Here is a 20,879-nt window from a genome sequence, read left to right as displayed (position 1 = left end):
ACGGACCTCCACTAGGGTCTGCAGCAACGTCCCCAAGAAGCGGTCAAAACGGCATGGTATGGCTCGAGATGGTGGTGTTTGCTCGCATGCCAGCGCATTTCGCGCACAAGCGCCCATTCCGGCTCCACCAGCCTGGCCCAGTGTTCTGGTTCGGTCTGTCCTGGGTCCTGACTAGGCAGCCATCACGAGCATACTGGACGCACGACCCCTCATTGTTGCAGTTGCACGCACGCACCTGTACTGCATCAAAGCAACCATCACGGTTGGCGAAGCTGGCGATGTCGGGTAGAAAGTCTGATAGACGCAGAGACTGGGCTGGCAGTCGCCATCTGCACCTACTCAGTCGTCAGCGGCGCGCAGGCGGATGACGTACATGAACAAACCTCCTCAAATCACGACACCATCGTACCAACACTACGCCAAGCTAGGACATTACTCGATAGCGGGACATGACTAAAGGGCCCGTAGTGCAGACGCGAATCAAAAGGTTGAAATATGCTTCCTCTAGTGCGCCTGTAGGCAGATTGACGTGGCCAAGTGCTTATTAGAAGATTGGAGTTGGCGTCCGCATGGACTGGCGTCAAGACTCAAGACCGCCTATGCGACCCAAGCGCCTGGTTCATCAGCTGCACCCGCGCAAGCGACGCCCCAGCAACAAAGCGCTCAGCACTGTCCACGTTGCATACTAAGCGCACCCGGGCTGCAGCTTCCATTCATGCCGGATAAGTTCCTATTGTTCTTTGAGCTGGCTAATGCGGTATTGCCAATACCCCTCTCTGATAGGATCCCACGTCTTGGCCAGTCTCGTGAAGCAAAGTGTCGCCTTCTCGGCATCGCCTGTTTCCACAGACGCGTCAGCCAACATTTCAAGTGCGTGCGAGCTCGTGACCTTTTCTCCCTCCTCGCCTAGACACTCCGCGAATTGAGATGCAAAGCCCTCCTCCGTGCTCATGCCTCTGCCTGCTTTGCGGAGCACGCCTCTGAGGTAGTTCCACGAGGACTGGTTCTGGGGGGACAGCAGGATCTTGTCTCGTGTATACTTGAGCTCCCTCTCGATGATGGATTCCGGGACTTTGGGGTCGTGTTCCGTCGGCGACGCATCCTTTGTTGACTGACTGGGGTCGGAAAAGACGAGGTAGAATCGATGCGACCAGGCTGAGTTGTTTCGCACATCATCCTCAATCATGTTCTGAGTAGACCCCAGCTCCGCCACTGTCCAAATGCCAAGCTTGGCGACAATGTCTTGCCTGTATGACCACACGTGGTAGTTCTTGGTGTCCTCTGCCAGAATTTGGTTTACAAAGTCGATCTCGCTCTTGGCGAGCTTCTTCACTGCGTCCTCGTCGTCGGCGATCTTTGGGTAGTAGTAGTCGAGCAAGAGCTGGCGATGGTGCCAGATTTGGTAGTTCTTGAGGTTGTTCAAGGCAACCTCGTTGAGCCACTCAATCTCGTCGGGGATGGGCAGGTCCAGGACCTGAATGATCTTGAACCTATAGAGCCATACCGTATAGTGCGCTGGATTCATAGATATAACGTGCTCGGTGATGCGAAGACATCGTGGGGTATATTCCTCGGCCACCATGACGGCGCGAAGGTATGAGATAGCTGCGACCATTAGTCGGAGGCGAGTGGATGGTCAACGGCATGTGCCTACCTTCAGCATAAAAGTCGGGATAAGCGATCCGAGCCAGAGCGTTCTCGGGCTCCTCCATGGGAATTGGGATAATGTCATCGTAGACCGGATCCTGCACCAGCTTTGCCGTGAGCTCCCCGTACAAGTCTTTCTTCAAGGCCGCCATCTCTCTTCTTCTTTTCCGCTCGTCCTCAATTTGTGTTTCAGCCAACTCGGCCCCCTGCCTCTTCGCCTGGTCCCTCAGATGAACAAACTGTCTCGAGAAAAGAGACAGCGCACGATATCGCGCTTGCTTGACCTTGCGCTGGTTGAGCTCCTCGATGGTATATGATGCAATGTCTTTGCCGTTCTTGTCTTTACCCCAGTCGTAATTGTCTCGTACGTGGCGGATGGGCAGCTTTTCTTTGTTGACAACCTTCCAGAACTCGCGCTCCGCCTTTACGGATAGGCTGATCTTCCCCTCACTGATGGGCTTGATGAGATTCGTGTGCGAGTAGATCTTCAATTCGTCGGCCGTAAGGTCATTGAGATCCTTGCCATGGTATGGCGTCGAGAGGTTGATGCGTTGCTGGGTCCGCTCGCCGACAGTTTCGGGCTCTACAGATGGTCAGCGGGCTCGGGCGACATGGTCGAAGAGAGGCGATGTATTATACTCTTCAGATCCTCAGGCTTGGCCCAGACTGGATCGAGCTTTCCGGTCTTCTGGGGAACCTTTTTGGGCGGCATGGTACATGGCTCCGGAAGGGTTGGCGGGGTTGTAGGCACGGTACAGCTTCAAGATGTCTGCTTGATTGTTGTCTGCCCCACCTTGATATTGTTCACGACGGCACAATGGACGCAGATGCTTCTCCCTCACATTGCCCACCAATTTATGTGGCTTGAAAGTCGCAGATGGGTCGGAGCTGATGCCAGTCAATGTGCTGTTGTCTGGTGCTTCGATGGGCAAGGCTCTGTGTGGAAGGAATACTGGTGCGCTTGGCTCGCCCTAGACCTTGAATGAAGTGGTTTGCGCCGTCTCACAGAGAGCTGGCTAATTATATCCCATCACGTCCTGCGCTCTTCTATTTTCACGTGGATTACGTTGCGTCTGTCGCAAAATTAGATATTCGCAAACGTGACGTCCAACACCTCAGTCATCCATAGGATCCAATGGACCACCACAAGCTTCCAACGCCGCCAATGGCTACTTAGACAGACATCTGCCTTCCCAGGGTATCATTGTATTCTTTCTGATTCCGTACGCCGAGTTGACCTTTCTATAATGACCTGTAGTTTTGTGATGCGATCAGCCACTGCTTGATGCCCTTTGGTGGGTTCTTTTGCATCGCTTCCCAGTTCGGCCAGAGCACAAACGACTCGTTGAACATCCTTTTCGGCGCCTCTCTGCCCTTTCCATATTGCACCCTACCCATGACCGAGACCGAGATACTCATCATCTCGCCCTTGCTCTCTGCTTTCTCCTTAATGGGGAGATTTTCGGGCATTTCGTACGTGAACGATGGGTTGGTGACGTGGGCATCGAAAGATTCGACTTCGTAGGTGACCGGGTGTCCGTTAGACTGCTCTGCCAGTTGATTGAAGTAATCTGCCGGTGTCGGGACTACGGCGCCGTTGATAGAGATGTCGGCCGTTTTGGTGTAGCGGGTCGTGGAGTTGACGTAGAAGGGAAGGATGGGCGCCCTGCGGCTGATCGCATCGTAGTAGCGGTTGACAAAGGTCTCTGCGGCTGTCGTCGTGGTCAGCGTGGGTCTCTCGCATTCTGAAATCTCGTACCGTCGCTGGACACCTTGATCTGAGTGTCGTGGTCTGGCGGCGCCATCTTGGCCCCGGAAGTTGTTGGCGCTCAGGTTCGGCGTGGGCTGCTACCAACAGGCGGGTCTATGAAAAGTAGAGATCGAGTGTGGTCGCTGGACCGGGTTGGAAGAAGTATCCTCGGCAGGATTCGAAGGTTTAGATTTACGCGTCGCGGTGATTGTGATAATTATTTCTTTCCAGCGAAGGCAACTAATTGCCTATGACGATTTGCACCGTTATCGGATGTGAATTGCGCACTGTAGGGTATCCCAACTCGCTCCCTCGATGAGCTGTCAGTCTTGCCTAGTAAATTTCGCGAGCCCTCACAGCTTAAAAGTGGCCTCGGTTTATAACTGCTTGTATGGCTCAGTTGCCAAATTTGTATCATTGCATGATGTATAACTGCTTTACATTAGACGGTAAGAGACCGGACGCGATTAGCACTGTGCGCATGCCACACGGTATCTCGTAACAATTTCAAGCTACTCGCGACAAACACTTTGATCTGGCCTACACTGCCTTTCCAGAATCGAGCATCGAGCACCATGTTATCTTATGGCTTGCGCTCTCTCCACAGGCCGCGCGCAAGCCGTTCAGTGCTCGGGGCCTTGCGCAGCCGACCTCAGCCCAGATGGTCCTCACGATGTTGCTACGCGACTGCTGCGCAGGAAGCATCCAAGCTTGACTACCCTTCCGCCTCAAAGCCATACTATGTAACGACACCGATCTTCTACGTCAATGGAGGTACTGATGCCCTATTGGTGCAGTCTGGACGATATTGACGCCTCTTAGCCCCCCATATCGGCCATCTATATACCATGATCCTCGCCGACGTGCTCAAGCGATGGCATCAGCTCAAGGGGTCGGAGGCCTTTCTCAGCACCGGGACGGACGAGCACGGCATGAAGATTCAGCAAGCGGCGCTCCGTCACGAGATCGAACCGAAACAGCTCTGCGATCAGAATGCTGCGGAATTCAAGAGACTGGCGGCCAGTGGCGGGATCAGTGACGACGTCTTCATACGTACCACGGAGGCTAAGCACTACGCGGCTGTCGAAACATTCTGGCGCAAGATGAAGTCAGATATTACCCCACACCTTGGTCTATACAAAGGCAAGCACTCGGGCTGGTACAGCGTGGAAGACGAGTGCTTTTACCCCGAAAAGCTGGTGGACTCAACCATCGTCCCACAAACAGGACAGAAGATCGTGGTCAGCGCCGAGACCGGCAGTAAGGTTGAGTGGGTGGAGGAAGAGACCTGGTTCTTCCCTTTGACCAAGTACCGGGATATGCTACTCGAGTTTTTCGACAACAACCCTACCTGGATTGAGCCAGCGAGCAAGATGGGCGAAGTGCGCGATTGGGTCGAGCATAATCTGGAAGATTTGTCTGTGACGAGGCCTTACCAACGCTTGAACTGGGGTATACAAGACCCGGACGACCCAAGCCAGACGATTTACGTCTGGGTTGATGCCTTGGTGAATTATTTGACAATCACTGGGTACGGAGCGAGTTGGGACTCGCCGGACGCCGCTGACAAAGGGATGTGGCCATCGGATGTGCACGTTGTCGGCAAGGATATCATCCGCTTCCACGCCGTATACTGGCCTGCGATGCTCTTGGCGCTGGGGCTCCCCATGCCGAAGAAGATCCTCTGTCACAATCACTGGACAATGTCCGGGCGAAAAATGTCCAAATCAATAGGCAATGTTGTGGATCCTTTCGATGCCGTTCAGCGCTGGGGTGATGACCCCTTGCGCTACTTTCTCATGCGGAACGGTTCGTTGCACCGCGACACTGACTACTCCAACGACCTCGTGCATACTGTATACACAAAGGAGCTTCAGGCGAACTTGGGCAACGCCTACTATCGTGTGGCACGCCCTAAAGGCAAGACTGCGTGGTCTACGAGGAGTGCGGTGGATGCCTACTGTGACGGCGTCTTCGAGACGCACCGTCACCTCAACGACAAAGCGCGACCGGAACTACACTTTACGGCTCTCGACGAGTCCCTCAGTCGGGTTTCGCAGGACTTTGCGGGGCTCATGGACAAGCATGACATTCCCTCCGCTATCCGAGGGGTCACTGACCTGCTCACAGAGGTTTGAACCCCTCCCTGCGCTAAATGAGATTCCGACTAACATTTCCACCAAAGTTGAATCGCTTCCTGAGTGACACTGAGCCGTGGCATATCTCGAAAAGAGCCATGAGCGGAGACGAGAACGCGACTGTCATGCTGAATTGGGTCATCTTCAAGGCTTGCGAAGCACTTCGAATCGCTTGCATTCTGCTGCAGCCCATCATGCCATCCAAGACTGCTCGCATTCTCGACGAGCTCAAAGTGCCACTTGAGCACCGGACCCTGGAATGGGCTAGACCGGGCCTTGAAAGAAATTATGGACTTACACAAGCTGAGATACAGGCTTTGCGCAGGCCTGACCAGTACGACACAATCTTCCCGCCTATCGCAGCGACGGAGGCCAAGAAGCCACGATCTAACTCCCGAGATGCCACACTCAAGCACTTTGCAAAAAGGTCATAGCGGATCCTGGCGTGGTTCGGCTGGAGAAGGCAAGGGGCATTTGATGTGGTGAATGCTGTGGCAGCAGGTGTGCGTGTGTGTGATTACCAGTGTATGATATCGATGGACAAGTGCCGCGGCTATATCTTGTACAGCATTTGGATGGTTTCAGTAGGAATTGGGGAGTTCTGGAGCACGCTCTCGTTTTAGATAAGCAGGTAATTGTATTGAACAGCGTCGAGCCAAGACTTAGTACCCCACCACCAACTCGCCATCATCGGCGCCGCGCTGAGTATGTGCCCCTCTATATAGGCTCACAGCCTCAACTCAATTCCAACTTCAGTTTCACACACCACAAGTCGCTTTTCCAACCTCCAGTCCACAGCCATGAAGTTGAACTCGAAAACAAGTATGTAGCACCTTCTCGGACAATCACTTCGCTAACGAATCAGCTGTTGCCAGTAGCAAGGTGCTCCTTGTGCCCTACGAGGGACATCATGTGAGCAAGTACCACTCTTGGATGACCGACCCGGTACGTGAACACCCACACACACACTGCGCTGGCAGGCTACGTACTGACAGTTTCAGGAACTTCAAGCAGCCACGGCGTCGCAACCGCTGTCCCTCGAAGAAGAGTACAAGAACCAGCGCTCATGGCGCAACTCGGCCGACAAGCTGACGTTCATCGTGTGCCAGCCCATTGACCGGTCTCTGGACGGGCGGGGCGACATTCCTTTCATTAGGATGAACACGTTGGATTTGGATAGCATGTCGCGCATGGTCGGCGATGTGAACTTCTTCCTGCATCCGTGGGATGCGGAGGGTGGCCAGGAGGGCTGGCTCGTGGGCGAGATTGACATTATGATCGCAGACCATGAGTGGCGCAACAAAGGCATGGGAAAGGCGGCTGTCATGGCCCTGTTGGTGTACGTCCAGGTGCAGATGGGGTTCATCCTGGAGGAGTACGTGATGAGCAAACAGGCCGACGGTGTCTCGGGCGCGAGCCTCAAGGCGTTGTTTGTCAAGATTAAGGAGGGCAATGTGGCCAGTCGCAAGCTTTTCGAAAGATTGGGCTTCCGACAGGAGGGCCAGAAGAACTACTTTGGAGAGTACAAGATGGTCATGCCGCTGGACGATTTGCAGAAGCAGCCATGGTGGGACACTGCTCTGGGTGATTGGATCCAGATTCCGTATGGAAGTATGAGGGATGAGATCAAATTCACGGATTGATTTGTTTAGACATGTTTGCAATTCAAAATCAACCAGAGACCATGAATTTGACATGCTCTAATTTCAAGTCTAAAATACTTGAATGTCGAAGATGAACCTCCGTAGGAACCCGCATATGAGTACGATAGACATTCAGGGATGTTTACGAGCAATAGAATCTAATCAATCGTTAAAGTATAATGATATGCGATTTCGAATGCGCTATACAACTATGTAGGTGAGCTGGGTGTTCAGGTGGGGATGAGAGGAGGTGTAGGGTAGGCCTCGAAACACCAGACCTGCCAACTCGTGTGGGCCAATCAGTTGCTGACTGATCCAAATTTCTTCAACCGCCCAAGCCTCAGGTCCTGACTGCCATGCAAACGTTTGCAAACGCTGCTCTACTCCAACGACACGCGACAAAGCGACCACAACACCACGATGAATGTTCTGCGCAGCTTACCGCGCGTTGCGCGCACAAGCGCTGCCAGCCCACGGTGCGTCTCTCTTTTCCTCCGCGAGAAGCTGACGGCTAACGACTCCAGGACCTTCACAACCCTCATCCCGCACCGACCAACAGTCGCTCTCCCCCGAACTACCGCGCCATCATTCACACCATCGGTCGCCGCAGAAGTCGATCTTGTCCCCAAATCAGCAATCACTTCCCACCCTGCGTTAGGGACCATCCGCTGCGGTCCGCGCAACACTATGCACAACCACACGCGACTCGTACAGAAGAGGCGGTTTGGGTTCTTGAAGAGGTTGAGGAGCAAGACTGGGAGGCGAATTCTACTGAGGAGGAAGATCAAGGGCAGGAAAGACCTCGCTCAGGGGTAATGGCTCTTCTAGGGAATACGGGGTGGGCAGTATGTGTACGATATTGCATAAGCTACGGATGATAGAGGGAGAGACCACGCACTCTTCAATGTACCTGTATATGAACGACATTACTGCACCGGCCCTGTCACGCCGTCTTCGCAATCGAATCCGTCTACGCGGCAGACAACGCCAAGGTCATCGCTTGCGGCCCCGATCCAGATTTTGTACGCTCCATCGACCTCTGGAACGACCCAATCCTGCATCTCAATGTCCCACACACTTACATCCTTCCTGGTGAGGGTCAGTTCGACAGTCTCACTTTCGCCGACTTCCAAGGTCCCCGTCTTCTCGAAATCACGAAGCTGGATAGGAGGCGTATCATAGTCGATGCCCTCGGGATACTGCAGGTAGAGCTGCACCGAAGCCTTGCCGGCGTACTCCTCGCCAGTGTTTGTGACTGTTACGGAGACAGTATACGCAGTGTCGAACAGCGCCGGATTACCTCCTTGCGCACCTCCAGCTCGGGGTCCCTGTTCTTTTTGTGTAGAGGTGTATCCCTCCGGATAGTGCTTGTACTCGTTCTCCGAATCTTTGCTGGCGTTCTCGGCTTCCGTCTGGGTGAGCCAAGAGTAGATGTACCGAGGAATCTTGCTGAAGCCTGCGGGTGCGACTGCCTCGCTAACCTCTGGGATGGACTGGGCGTACTCCAGTATCGGACCCTTCTCCGGGCGCCTCGGCGGCGTGGTCTCAAGCTGGGTCACCTTCTCGATGGTCGCGTTGCCATAGGAGAAAGATGTGTAACTCAGCCCATGGCCAAATGCATACCGGGGCTTAATCTCCTGCTCATTCAGCCAGCGGTAGTCGATGTACAAGCCCTCCGAGAAGGTGTCCTGTGGCTGGTTCAGAAAGGCGCTGTCGATCAACTTGGTCACGCTCTCCGGCATGTCGTCCTCGCTGTACGTGATAGAGTACGGAAGGTGTCCGCAAGGGGACGCGTCGCCAAAGAGGACGTTTGTCAGCGAAAGACCCCCTTCCTGACCGGCCATGTGCTGGATGAGAACAGACTTGACAGATGGTAGATCGATCCAGGCCTCCAGCTCGAGAGGCCCTACGGTCTGCGCAATGACGATGACGTTCCCGTACCTTTCGGCTGCATCTTGGACGAGTTTGTCACCGTCGTGCCACGCGAAGAGACGACTTGCATCGCGATCGCCATGGTTTCCTTCCACAGTATAGCTGTTCTCGCCGGCATCCGAAGTGATGAAGACAATGGCAACATCGTCCTCTGTCGGCTCGTCAACCTTTGGGAAGGAGTCGGTATTGTAAAAGGTCACGTCGCCGGCTCGATCCTCCAATGCACCAATGGGATCGTCTATATACATGTAGTCGGTAGTCCCGGAGCCCCAACCCTGACCGAGGAAGCCTTTGTTGCAGTTCCTATCCGCACAGGCGTTTGGACCATCTGGATTGGTCTGTGCGGCTGTGCCAAAAACCTTGAGAGGGCGAGACTCCGATAGGGGCAGAAGGTTGTCCTCGTTTTTGAGCATGGTGAGGGCTTCCTGGTCGATTTGGCGGGCGACTAGATGGTGGTCGTCTGCAACCTGCACAAACTCGTTGATCACACCCTTTGGCGATGCAGGCCATGCACCGGGGTAAAGATCCCCAACAGCGTCGTTGCTCAGAGTGTGGAAGTTTGTCTTGGGGAAGTCATCGCTGTCTTGCCCCATCTGATACCAAGTTGCAACGACACGGGTTGCCATATCGTTAAGGCGCTCCATGGGCACGGTGCCATTGAGAACAGCGCGTGTCATCTCGTACATCCAGAAGGAGGACCCGAAGAGCGGAACCTGAGTGTCGCCAGGCATGTCTAGATCGAGCCCTGCGAGGGCCGAGTCAACGCCAGACATGTGGGAGACCCAGTCGCACATGACAAGGCCTTGGAAGCCGAGCTCATCTTTCAAGAGACCGTTGATGAGATATGGTTGCTGGCTGCCAGCAGAACCATTGATCTGTTCACGTCAATTCGTCGTACGCGATGAGGATTGCCTTTTCACTACATACCGCGTTGTACGAGGTCATTACGGCGCCCACGCCAACTCGGACAGCCTCTGCGAACGGCCAGAGATATAACTCATGCAGCGTGCGGTCGTCTATATTCGCACTATACCCATACTGAAATGGATTATACATGCGATACATCTCTTGCTCGTTGCCGATCAGATGCTTCACCGTGGCGGTCACACCCTGCTCCTGTAGCCCCCTGATGGTCTCGCGGCCACCAACACCCTGAAGAACAGGGTCCGCACCGAAGCCCTCCCAGTTACGACCGCCCTTGGGTTTGCGACCCATGGGGCCGACGGCGGGCCCCAGCCAAATATGGACTCCCTTGCCCCTGGCCTCTTTGCCAATCGCGGCGCCCCTTTGGTACATGAGCTTCTTGTCAAACGTGGCACCTACAGTGATGCCGTCGGGAAAGGTGGTGACATTGTCCGCTTGACGAACACCATTGGCCGCATCATTGAGACATAGCTGAGGGAAACCTACACGAGGTGCCGACCCAGTGTTGCCATTGCAGCGTCTGGGCATATAAGTCAGCTTCTTCAACTCTCACGGATGACCGACCACCAAGCTCACCCTGGACAAAGTTAGCGTTGAAGCTCTCATCTGTATGATTGACTTACCCATGAAGATGCCAGTTCCGCCAGTGATGTTTGTCTTCTCAGCTAGGGTCATCTGGTCTACCAAGTCTCTGGCCTTCTCATAGCTTTCTGCCCACGAGTCGACCCAGCCGCCGAACGGCGCTGGGTAGTACATGGGCACATAGTAGCCGTCCGGGACATCATCAGGAGATCTCTGTTGCAGAGGACTGCCATTGACCGCGGCCAAAAGGCTGGCCAGAGCATAGGCTGTTGCAATAGCAGGCGAGGGTACCATGGTGATAATGGTGGATTGGAAGCTGGACAACGGCAGACAAGCAAATGCTTTTGGCGGCAAGCTGGACGGTCACCTCTTTTTGAATGTTTCTGGCTGAATCGATCACGTTTTATGCGTACCCAGGCATTATATAACAACCTTGCAGCTGACCCATCGCAAATGCAACACTGCGATCATAGCCCAAATCGCGCTGTAAAGAGTGTCATTGCCAGGGGTGACTACCCACAGCAACTTTGACGCCGTGACGGCGCATTCAAGGCTCCCCTGAGATCCTGTCAACATTGTTCCATTGGGCGCAAGTCGATGTGTGCACGTGGCTATTTTCCTCATGGAAGACTGGCGATGCCTCGGCATGCTTGGAGGAAGCGGGACTGGCACCGCCGTCTGGGCAACGATTTACCATGACCCCAGCCCTGGACCTTGTCGCGTGATTGACCATGCTGTTGCGGGGAAGCCTGGCATCCGAAGTACAGAATTACAGACTTCAATCAAGGACTCGAGTATACCGGCACTCATGACGACCCCAACGGACGAGCTGCAAGGAAGACTGTCTTGCGATGAACGCTTTTGCAGACACGACAGTCCAGCTGTGTCCGGCAGTCATGCCACGGATTCACGACTCTCATGAGAGCTCCTCAGAAGCGCTTAACGATCCCCGTGCACCTTGGGGGCAATGACGCAACTGTCCAAGGGCGCCCCTGACAGTCGGCCGGTGGACCGGTGATATTGTTCTTGCGTTATTAATATGGCTGCGCAAAGTTAATATCGAAAGCTTGCATTCAAGTCAGGCCGGAGAGCTACACACAGATCGAAGAACAGGATTCTTTCACCCACGCGACCCCAATGGGGATTTTCCCCCGGATGCAACCTTTGCGGTCCGATCGGACTTCGTCAGCCAGATACGTATAGCGAGGGGAACAAGCAATTCGTGCAGGGTTGTTTCCTTCTCCCGCTGTTGCGTATTGACGAAAGTGGTTCGACTGTATTGCTCGTGGCCGTTGAACTATACTCGTAGTCTTCTTGACAAAGATTCAAGTCATACGTGATTTGTCTGGAGCATAGAGATGTAATCATAACCAGACGGTCACCAACAAGCCCGAAATGAGATACTTGTAGAAGCCATGACATAAATAGGGTATAGTCTCGTCTAAAATCATAAGAATGCTGTTCGTCCAGCATATTCCGTTCGCCCAATGCGCCAGTCGCCATCTCAAAGACCGATCTAAAACTCGCCGAGAACTCTTTACGCATGCGAGATGCGTCGCAGTCAGGAAAGGCGCTTTTTTAGTAGATATTCTTGAAACGGCCATCTCAATGCTTTCCTTCTGTGATCATTCCCTGCGCATTCGGCACACCAACCAGAATGATGCCTCGAGGCACGCGGACATCTCTCACTTTCATGCAGCCAAATACGTTGACCTCTTTGATGTTCGGGCAAGACCGAACGATGCAGCTCAGCAAATAATCAGTGACCTCTTCGCAGAAGCTAATCTTCAGACGTCGCAGCTCGGGGTATGTCGAGTCGCCGTCGAACACCTCTTCGAATGCTTCTCGAGAAATGTTACGGCAAGCATGGACGTTTAGATATCGCAGTCTTGGACCGGAATGTGCCATCAGGGCCTTGAATCCATTGCTGCAGAGACCCACGAGGTCATCGTTCTGTCTGGGCTGCATAGCACTCACGTAGCGACACTTTTCTAGGTCAATGAACGTGAGAGGCGGGTTCTGCCACCCTGTGAAGAGTGCGGCAAATCCGTCGTCCGTCATCAAGTGGCTTTCGGTGATGCGTAATTTCGAGAGGGAGCGACATGTCATGTGGATGGCATCCAACACACTGTCGTCCGCATTAGGCACGATGCTGAGCGACAACGTCTTAAGATTAGGTCCGGAACCAGAGACCGCTTTTCTGATGGCCGGAGAACTTGGACTGTTATCCAGATGTAAACCCAAGTGCTCGAGGCAAGTGACATTGGCAAGAGCTTTCACACCTTTGTCAGTCATCTTCTGATTATGCTCAATTTTCAGGCGTTTGAGGTTCGGACAGTGTTCCCGAACAACTCCGATGGTCTCGTCACCGACGTGCTTGTCGGTATAGTAAATCTGTAAGTTCCGGAGATAGGACCCTTGAGCTCGGAGAAACTCGTGTAGTTTATCCTCACTCAGAAGGTTCGCTCCATGCAAGTAGAAGCTCTCCATTGACGTGTCTCGCGATAGTACGTAGTCCATGACCTCGTCTTTGAACTGTACCACACATCTCGCCTTGAAGTGTTTCAGACCAGGCGCGATCTGGAAGATGCTGATCAACTCTTGCTCGCCGAGTTTTGCCCCATCATAAATGTGTATCGTTTGCGTAGAGGGTTGGAGGAACAGGGGCAAGGTATCGGGGCTAAGCAGTCGCCGCTTTGAGAAAATGCGTGCGATCTTGTCGACCAGGTGTTCTGGCAGGTCTCCCAAACTTTCCGCCAACTCGACATTCTTGGCCAAAGTCTGCACACATAGAGTGGCGAGGCTCAGAGTTCCCACGCTGCCATCCAGGAGACGGCTTTGGGCTGCTCTCCGAGAACCAATACCAGCCGTCTGTCTTCGAGGTGCCTTCTTTTTAGGCTTCTCGCCCTGTCGTTCCTTGGCTATCTGTCGTCCGCACGGCGCGCAGAGAAGACCGCCGTTCGGTCCCTGAACGGAGTAGGGGGTTACCGTGAATCTCTTGTCGCATATTTCGCAGTTTTCCATCTGTCCCGGCAGAGGCGCATGACGCTCGTTAAAGATGGCCCGGGCAATCTCGTCATCATCAAAGTCGGACTCCTCATCAGCATCCTTCTTGCGCTTCTTGAAAGCTTTGGAAGCCTTGATCTTAGCCAGAGCCTTCTCTTTTTGCGCCAATTTCTCAGGGGTTTCTTGTTCGCCTTCATCTCGCGTGGACTGCCGACGGGCGACGCGGGCAGGTGGCAGAGGTGCCGGAGTGGGATCGTCGTTCGCATTCGAGGTGCCATTCGTCTCACTTGAGTTTTGTTGCGCGACAGCTTGTCGTCTGCGGTCAGCATCGTCACGGATTTGACGAGCTGAGATATTGTGAGACTACGACGGTCAGCAAAGCCAAACTATCGGCGGTCGTAAACGTACGGCCAGGAAGTCCGTCAGGGCAGACTGTGGCCCGGTGATGTTACGCGTGGGACGTGAATTACGAGCACCGTTGCTACCGTCGTTGCCGTTCACAGTCTGGTTCTGGCCGTCGTTATCATTGCTGCCGCTGGCGCTTTGGTTTCGTCGAGGTCGCGCCCTGTGAATATGTAAGCATCTAACTGTGCTTTCCGCATCATGTCCTGAGGACCTACATTGCTTGATAAGAAAGACTGGTGATGGACTGGGTCAAGGCGAGGGAACACCAGAATGCGGCAGATCTGTCTGGCGGTACCTATCTTGCGTCTTCTACTTTGGCAAGGTTAGTATTTATCAGCAGCCGGCTGCGCGTTTTGTCAGAGTCTAGCAGCTCTCGGCCTTCGCAACTGCAAAGGGCGAACAAGTGACCGACGCTAGTCGTTTCTTTTCCCCCGGTGGCGATTGAGTAGGCGGGAGGGCGCGCCGTGCATGCACTGTACGCTCGCGATATTGCCGCGCCGTCATGTGACTCACTTCAGACCCCTGCAAGGTTTTCCGCATAATCCGCACTGTATTGATCACGGTTCTCACGCGCAAAAGTGCGGGTACATGTGCAAATACAGTGCGAATACATCAGGCGTCTCCACCAATCCACACACGTGCCGTCGCGACGCCCGATTCTCAGCGTCATGCAGGCACTGTGTCTAACCCCTGGTACCTTACGGAAAAAGTGAGTGAATGTGGCGATTCGAGCCTTCCATCTGTGCGAGTCGCGCTCCGTCAAAGTGCACGCTCAGGCGCCTTCCGCAAGTCTTCACTTTGCATTCAGCTCTGGCGTAGATCCTTTCTCTTCCCACATCAAAGTTTCTTGAGCCTCACGTATCACAGCAGTGTGCAGTTGTGAGTGCGCTCAAGGTGGCATTCCAACTCATTTATACCCCTGTCGCTTCATCGTCATTGAGCTCATACGTGAGACACTCAGACTCGACTCACTCAGCTCTTCCAGCCCGCTGTCACGGCGTGCCATCACATACGCTCGTTATTTTTCGATACTTAGCTCAGTTGTTCCAATACGCCTAGCAGTCGGACCACATTCGCGGTTCTCAAAAGTCACTCATGATGCCTCGAGGTCGACCAAAGCGCAACAGCACTGCAGCTCCTGCAGCAGCAACTGCTCACGAGCGTAAGTAGACTCCCAGCTCGACCCATGACACTACCGCCCTAATCACTCGACAGTTACCACACCGATGGAGCCCAAACGTGGTCGAGGTAGGCCTCGCAAGTCTTTGGCATCGACTACATCAACTTCATCAACACCTCAAGGTAGACCCACCCCTACGCGAAGGTCAGGTCGAGCATCTGCTTCCACCACGGCTATGAGCGAGGCAGGCTCGTCAGTACCAGTCACTGGTGACGATACATCGGAAAGCGACCCTTCTACACCTCCTACCAGCAAATTCCCGACTCCGGTTGCCGCCGACATCCCAGAAGCCTTGAAATCACACATTGAGGTCAGGATCCCGTCCGGCGGCCCTGCGCGACAGCGCCATGACCACAACAGCGAGTACGCAATGAGGCCACGAACGACCATTGCAGACAGCGAAGGAGAAGAAGACGACGAAGACTCGTTTCACAGCGCTGTTGACTACAAAATCGCCCAGGAACTTCAGAACATCGATGATCAGAAAGCGGGAGCTTCGAATCCATCCGCCACTACGAAGCGCGGCAGAACCTCTACTGTTTCATCCGTCACAAATGGCCACCCCTCCAAAAAAGCAAAGACCTCGCACAGCGAGCTCGATGTTGATGATGATGCTGCGCTGGCCCTTCGATTGCAGAATGATGAATACATCAAAGATTCAGAGGCCGACTCAGACGCCGATTCGGAGGATGATATGCCTTTGAGCGCTACCCGTAAGAGGCGCGCGGCTATCATCAACCCCGGAGTTGGAGCAGAATTGTCCGGTGATCTCCTGAGTGCCGAGTCTGATAATCTGCCCCCTGGCTACGCTGCGACGGAATCTAGTGCGATATCGTCCATCGGCTCGGGGCTGGATTCCGCTCCTACTAGTGATTCGGAGTCAATTTCCAATGCCCCTGTGCGCCGCATCACAGAGACTCGACGAGGATATGTAAGGTCTCGTCACGTCGGCCGGGCTCGGAAAGAGCGCGACAGGCTCGAAAAACACCATTCTGAGATTCTCACAATGTGGGATGATTTGCGGGCTAAGCCAGTCATTAATGCTGGCAAAGCTGAGCAGCCACCGAATATTTCACGTCGACTGAAGCCGTTCCAGCTTGAAGGTCTTGCTTGGATGAAAGAGATGGAGAAGCAGGAATGGAAAGGCGGCCTTCTCGGCGACGAGATGGGTCTAGGAAAGACCATACAGGCTGTGTCGCTCATCATGTCTGATTATCCAGCCAAGCAACCGTCTCTCGTGCTGGTTCCTCCAGTTGCCCTGATGCAATGGCAGTCTGAGATCAAGTCATACACTGATGGGACCCTCAAAACATTCGTCTTCCACGCGACCAACCAACAAGTCAAAGGCATCACCATCAAGGAACTCAAGAAGTACGATGTCATCATGATGTCGTACAACAGTCTTGAGTCCATGTACCGGAAGCAAGAAAAAGGCTTCACGCGCAAAACTGGCATTCACAAAGAGCAGAGTGTAATCCACTCATTACATTTCCATCGGATCATTCTCGATGAAGCACACAGCATCAAGACCCGTAGCACCATGACTGCGAAAGCCTGCTTCGCTCTGAAGACAGACTACAGGTGGTGCTTGACAGGTACTCCTCTGCAGAACCGCATTGGTGAGTTTTTCTCGCTTATACGCTTTCTCAACGTCAAGCCGTTTTCCTCGTACCTGTGCAAGCAATGCCCTTGCTCGACGATGGAGTGGTCGATGGATGAGGAGCGAAGATGCTCGCAATGCAACCACTCGGGCATGCAGCATGTATCGGTCTTCAATCAGGAGCTTCTCAACCCCATCCAGAAATACGGCAATATGGGGCCTGGCCGAGAGGCGTTCCAAAAGCTTCGCCTCATGACTGAACGCATCATGCTCCGGCGCCTCAAAAAAGACCATACCAACTCGATGGAATTGCCTGTGAAAGAAATTCAGATTGACCGGCAATTCTTTGGCGAGGAAGAGAATGATTTTGCCAATAGCATCATGACGAGTGGCCAACGCAAGTTTGATACCTACGTGGCCCAAGGTGTTTTGCTCAACAACTACGCCAACATCTTTGGTCTCATCATGCAGATGAGACAAGTCGCGGATCATCCGGATCTTATCCTGAAGAAGAACGCCGATGGTGGGCAGAATGTCCTTATTTGTTGCATCTGCGACGAACCAGCTGAGGACACGGTCAAAAGTCGCTGCAAGCACGACTTCTGTCGCGCCTGTGTCGCTGGATACGTCAAATCTACTGATACCCCTGACTGCCCGCGATGCCACATCCCCCTGGCTATCGACTTGGAGCAACCAGAGATCGAACAGGATGAGAACCACGTCAAGAAATCGTCGATTATCAATCGCATCAAGATGGAGAACTGGACCTCTTCGTCAAAAATTGAGCTTCTGGTTCATGACCTACATCAGCTCCGCTCGGACAACGCTACCCACAAATCCATCATCTTCTCGCAGTTCACCACCATGTTGCAGTTGATTGAGTGGCGCCTCCGTCGTGCCGGCATCACGACTGTCATGCTCGATGGAAGCATGACTCCAGCCCAGCGCCAGGCCTCGATTGAACACTTCATGAACAACGTGGATGTTGAATGCTTTTTGGTTTCGCTGAAAGCTGGCGGAGTGGCCCTGAACCTGACTGAGGCATCCCGCGTCTTCATCGTTGACCCGTGAGTCTGCTAATTCATGGTCCAATGTTGAAGTGAGCTAATCTTTTGGTAGCTGGTGGAATCCCGCTGCAGAATGGCAATCGGCTGATCGATGCCACCGTATCGGCCAGACTCGTCCTTGCACAATCACCCGGCTGTGTATCGAAGATTCGGTGGAAAGTCGAATGGTTCTGATCCAAGAAAAGAAGACGAACATGATTCATTCCACGGTGAATGGCGATTCCAAGGCCATGGAATCTTTGACGCCCGAAGACATGCAATTCTTGTTCCGCGGAAGTTAATTGCCTCGTCTGCTTTGGAAGTCCAGGATCATTCTTATTTATCCCCCGGCGGCTTTTATCTGATATTATATTACTTAGGCAGGAGACATTTTGGTCCTCTACTATTGCAGCATGGCGTTCACGGTTGCTTCGCTCAGGACATGGGAGATGGGATAGAAACGTTTCAACTACACTGGCAGTTTATATGAATGCAACGGGTTTCATTGATTCGAGGTGCCTAGTCTGACAGCCCCTAAGCTTGCATACAAACACGACTAGGCCCTCCAACTCTTTGACGGTTCCCTGGCATCGATTGTGTCCCTGGCCTGGACGTCTTCCTGAGCTGTGTCCAAGAGCGCAACACTCAGCTCTGGGAGCTCGAACTCAAAGGCGCCGTCATCGCCAGCCTCGACCGTCGTCACCGTGCTTCCGACAATGTTGTTGCCTTCGTGGGGGTCGTTGTATGCATACGGGTCGCCCTCAATGTTGGTCAGCACCGTCAGCGTGGCTTTTGTGCCTGGCTCGACGCCCTCAAAGGACAGGGAGACGGGTACGTCCGCATGGTCCGTGGTGTTGTAGACGGCTGCCTTCCAGATGAACGACTGCTTGTCCTCGTTGGTGCCTGACACGTAGAAGAGCGGGTCGAGCTCTCCCTCGGCTGGCAGAGTGTGCGTCATGGGGTGGGCGGCGAACAGCTCCCAGACGTACCAGCTGGTGGAGCGGGTCGTCAGCTTGGGGTCAGCAGCAAACTGGACCAGCGTGACAGCCCACTGCCACCTGTCCATGGAACGCAGGACAGGGGCGTAGCATGTCGCTGGGATACGGTCTGCGTTACGCTCGTAGCCGATCAAACTGACTGCCTCGCCAACGCTGCCGATCCACCACGGGAACGGCATCAAGTCACCGTCCCAGCCAATGCCGCCGTTGGGGTGCGTAGCAGCGACCTCACCAATAATGTGGCCGATGGGCTGGTTGTCGAACATGTCAAACTCCTCGACAAGAGCATCAGGCTCGCGGTAAGGGTGGTAGTCGCCGATGCCGGGGGCAGGGATGTCGTATCCATCGCTGGTTGCGCCGGAGGAAATCACGGTGATGTCTGGGTACGCTTCGCGGATGGCCTTCATGAACATGGGGAAGCGGTACTCCTGGTAGCTCTCCCAGCCCGCGTCGCCACCGGCGAGCCAGTCCTCGTTGCCCACCTCGACGTAGTGCAGAGGCCATGGGTCAGGGTGACCGAGGCTTGCGCGAACCGAGCCCCAGGTCGAGTCAGCAGGTCCGCGAATGAACTCAATCTGGTTCAGGGCGTCGTCGATGAAAGGCTGAAGCTCGTCCTTGGGGGTGATATCGCCGTTCAGGGCAAGGCCAGCCCACACGCCGATCACTGTGCTTGTTAGAAAGTTTCTGCCGAAGGTGCGAATAAATTATCGTACCAATATCGAGGTCCATGTCCTGAGCCCATTCCAGGTACTCGACAAGTCCGAGGCCGTGAGTCTGTTGGTAGCCCCAAACACCTGGGAAGCCAGGGCGATCTTTGAGAGGGCCAAGGGTATCTTTCCAGTCCCAGTATGTCTTGTTGGTCTCGCCCTCGAGCATGTTGCCGCCCGGGAATCGCAGCATGGACTATGCTTGTCAGTGTAAGATCAACGTGATTGAACATGTGGACAAACCGGGTGGAGTTGAGCGAGTGCTTCGGCAATGTCGACACGAAGACCATTCTTTCTGTTCTTGTAGGTGGGCGGGAAAAGGCTGATGAGGTTGAAGTTGAGAGAGTCATCCGTAAGGCCCTATACAGAGGTCAGAAGCTGCCATCACTCCAATCCAAGCCTTCTGGGTGATTAATCTTACAGCAGGGTCAAAGGTCAAAGCAAAAGTGTTGTTGCTGTTGGGTGCATTGCTCTCCGGCACGAGCTCAAAGGTGTGCTCGACCCATTTGCCCTCTTGCGCCTCACTCTCAATCTCGACGCTGCCAAACACGACATCTTCCTCGAGGTCGCTGCGTAGCTCGGCCGTGAAGACACCTTCGTAGCCACCATATACCCAGAAGCTACCCGTGTAGGTCTTCTCCTCGACGGCCATTCCCCACCACCCCTCGTTCAAGAGACCAATGTTGCCATTGCCGGCCGCACCCCTCCTGGGCGTGCAGTTGCTCTTGCGGGGGGACACATTGACGCTGACGGGGAGGGCATCGCTCAATGGCTCATCCAATCGGCTGGTGTTGAGCTTTGCGTTGCCCACGGGTCGCCAGCCGTCCAGAGACAAGGGGTACGCGTCAGAGTATTGGAAGGCTCGGTTGCGGATCAGCTCGGCATAGATGCCACCATCACCAGAGTTGTTGATGTCCTCGTGGAGGAAACCATACTGCTTTCCAGAAGTGGCATTACCACCGGACGAGGCGACGTTGATGGTGAACGCATTGGCGAGCGGCAGCGCCAGGGAAAGGATGAAGGACCTCATCTTGGAAGACGCGCGGCGAGCTTGGTAGTTCAAAGAGACACCACATTCACAAGAGGCCGCTCTCGTCCGTACTTCTTATACCTAGTCGGGGTTGCACGGATAATGAGTGGCCATGGCTGCCCCCGTAGCTCGCCTTTACCCCTTTCTACCCATCCATTCAGGGCACGCCGCTTCAAATATCGGCACTTTAACCTTATTATCCAATGGTCAGGCCCCCGGGGCGCGGCACGTTGGGAACTTGGGGTATCGTACGCCCAGCCGAATGTTGCCTTGGTTTCTGGGTGTCCAAGT

General features: G+C 54.1%; 9 protein-coding genes across 9 annotated transcripts; 4 read left to right on the top strand and 5 right to left on the bottom strand.

The window, feature by feature from the left end:
• Positions 1-730: 730 nt before the first annotated feature.
• F5Z01DRAFT_684012 (prenyltransferase) lies at positions 731-2,359 on the bottom strand (the record flags this gene model as incomplete). The annotated part of the gene is made up of 3 exons (XM_046265897.1): positions 731-1,605; positions 1,655-2,230; positions 2,287-2,359. 3 exons carry the CDS (start codon positions 2,357-2,359, stop codon positions 731-733), a joined length of 1,524 nt encoding a protein of 507 aa, XP_046114184.1.
• A 310-nt stretch (positions 2,360-2,669) lies between these two features.
• On the bottom strand, positions 2,670-3,710 carry F5Z01DRAFT_378914 (uncharacterized protein). Its single transcript, XM_046259407.1, has 2 exons — positions 3,407-3,710; positions 2,670-3,359 (listed from the first exon to the last, which is right to left on the bottom strand). The coding sequence occupies exons 1-2, from the start codon at positions 3,450-3,452 to the stop codon at positions 2,890-2,892; spliced, it is 516 nt and encodes a 171-aa protein (XP_046114183.1). The 5' UTR covers positions 3,453-3,710; the 3' UTR covers positions 2,670-2,889.
• A 38-nt stretch (positions 3,711-3,748) lies between these two features.
• Positions 3,749-6,264, top strand: F5Z01DRAFT_666637 (tRNA synthetases class I (M)-domain-containing protein). The gene is made up of 3 exons (XM_046264245.1): positions 3,749-4,171; positions 4,220-5,529; positions 5,583-6,264. Exons 1-3 carry the CDS (start codon positions 3,973-3,975, stop codon positions 5,967-5,969), a joined length of 1,896 nt encoding a protein of 631 aa, XP_046114182.1. The 5' UTR covers positions 3,749-3,972; the 3' UTR covers positions 5,970-6,264.
• Positions 6,265-7,325, top strand: F5Z01DRAFT_666636 (GNAT domain-containing protein). The gene is made up of 3 exons (XM_046264244.1): positions 6,265-6,357; positions 6,401-6,480; positions 6,537-7,325. Exons 1-3 carry the CDS (start codon positions 6,336-6,338, stop codon positions 7,176-7,178), a joined length of 744 nt encoding a protein of 247 aa, XP_046114181.1. The 5' UTR covers positions 6,265-6,335; the 3' UTR covers positions 7,179-7,325.
• Positions 7,326-7,598: 273 nt separating this feature from the next.
• Positions 7,599-7,994, top strand: F5Z01DRAFT_677942 (uncharacterized protein; the record flags this gene model as incomplete). The annotated part of the gene is made up of 2 exons (XM_046265408.1): positions 7,599-7,654; positions 7,703-7,994. The coding sequence occupies 2 exons, from the start codon at positions 7,599-7,601 to the stop codon at positions 7,992-7,994; spliced, it is 348 nt and encodes a 115-aa protein (XP_046114180.1).
• Positions 7,995-8,049: 55 nt separating this feature from the next.
• F5Z01DRAFT_694443 (glycoside hydrolase family 3 protein) lies at positions 8,050-10,907 on the bottom strand (the record flags this gene model as incomplete). Its single annotated transcript, XM_046266241.1, has 3 exons — positions 8,050-9,985; positions 10,038-10,554; positions 10,654-10,907. Coding segments are annotated over 3 exons (2,652 nt in total), but the record flags the coding sequence as incomplete, so codon positions are not given.
• Positions 10,908-11,961: 1,054 nt separating this feature from the next.
• On the bottom strand, positions 11,962-14,541 carry F5Z01DRAFT_666626 (uncharacterized protein). Its single transcript, XM_046264243.1, has 3 exons — positions 14,243-14,541; positions 14,031-14,187; positions 11,962-13,985 (listed from the first exon to the last, which is right to left on the bottom strand). Coding segments are annotated over exons 1-3 (1,923 nt in total). The 5' UTR covers positions 14,245-14,541; the 3' UTR covers positions 11,962-12,221.
• Positions 14,542-15,016: 475 nt separating this feature from the next.
• Positions 15,017-18,282, top strand: F5Z01DRAFT_378461 (SNF2 family N-terminal domain-containing protein). Its single transcript, XM_046259405.1, has 3 exons — positions 15,017-15,189; positions 15,243-17,874; positions 17,927-18,282. The coding sequence occupies exons 1-3, from the start codon at positions 15,123-15,125 to the stop codon at positions 18,153-18,155; spliced, it is 2,928 nt and encodes a 975-aa protein (XP_046114177.1). The 5' UTR covers positions 15,017-15,122; the 3' UTR covers positions 18,156-18,282.
• On the bottom strand, positions 18,244-20,803 carry F5Z01DRAFT_378419 (glycoside hydrolase superfamily). The gene is made up of 4 exons (XM_046259404.1): positions 19,980-20,803; positions 19,802-19,918; positions 19,565-19,754; positions 18,244-19,515 (listed from the first exon to the last, which is right to left on the bottom strand). Exons 1-4 carry the CDS (start codon positions 20,586-20,588, stop codon positions 18,410-18,412), a joined length of 2,022 nt encoding a protein of 673 aa, XP_046114176.1. The 5' UTR covers positions 20,589-20,803; the 3' UTR covers positions 18,244-18,409.
• Between the last annotated feature and the right edge of the window lie 76 nt (positions 20,804-20,879).

Source organism: Emericellopsis atlantica (genome assembly GCF_019669845.1).
Source record: "Emericellopsis atlantica unplaced genomic scaffold F5Z01scaffold_39, whole genome shotgun sequence".
Taxonomy (NCBI): Eukaryota; Fungi; Ascomycota; class Sordariomycetes; order Hypocreales; family Bionectriaceae; genus Emericellopsis; species Emericellopsis atlantica.
The sequence above is the reverse complement of the archived record's forward strand: the minus strand, read 5'-3'. Positions and strand labels throughout refer to the sequence as shown.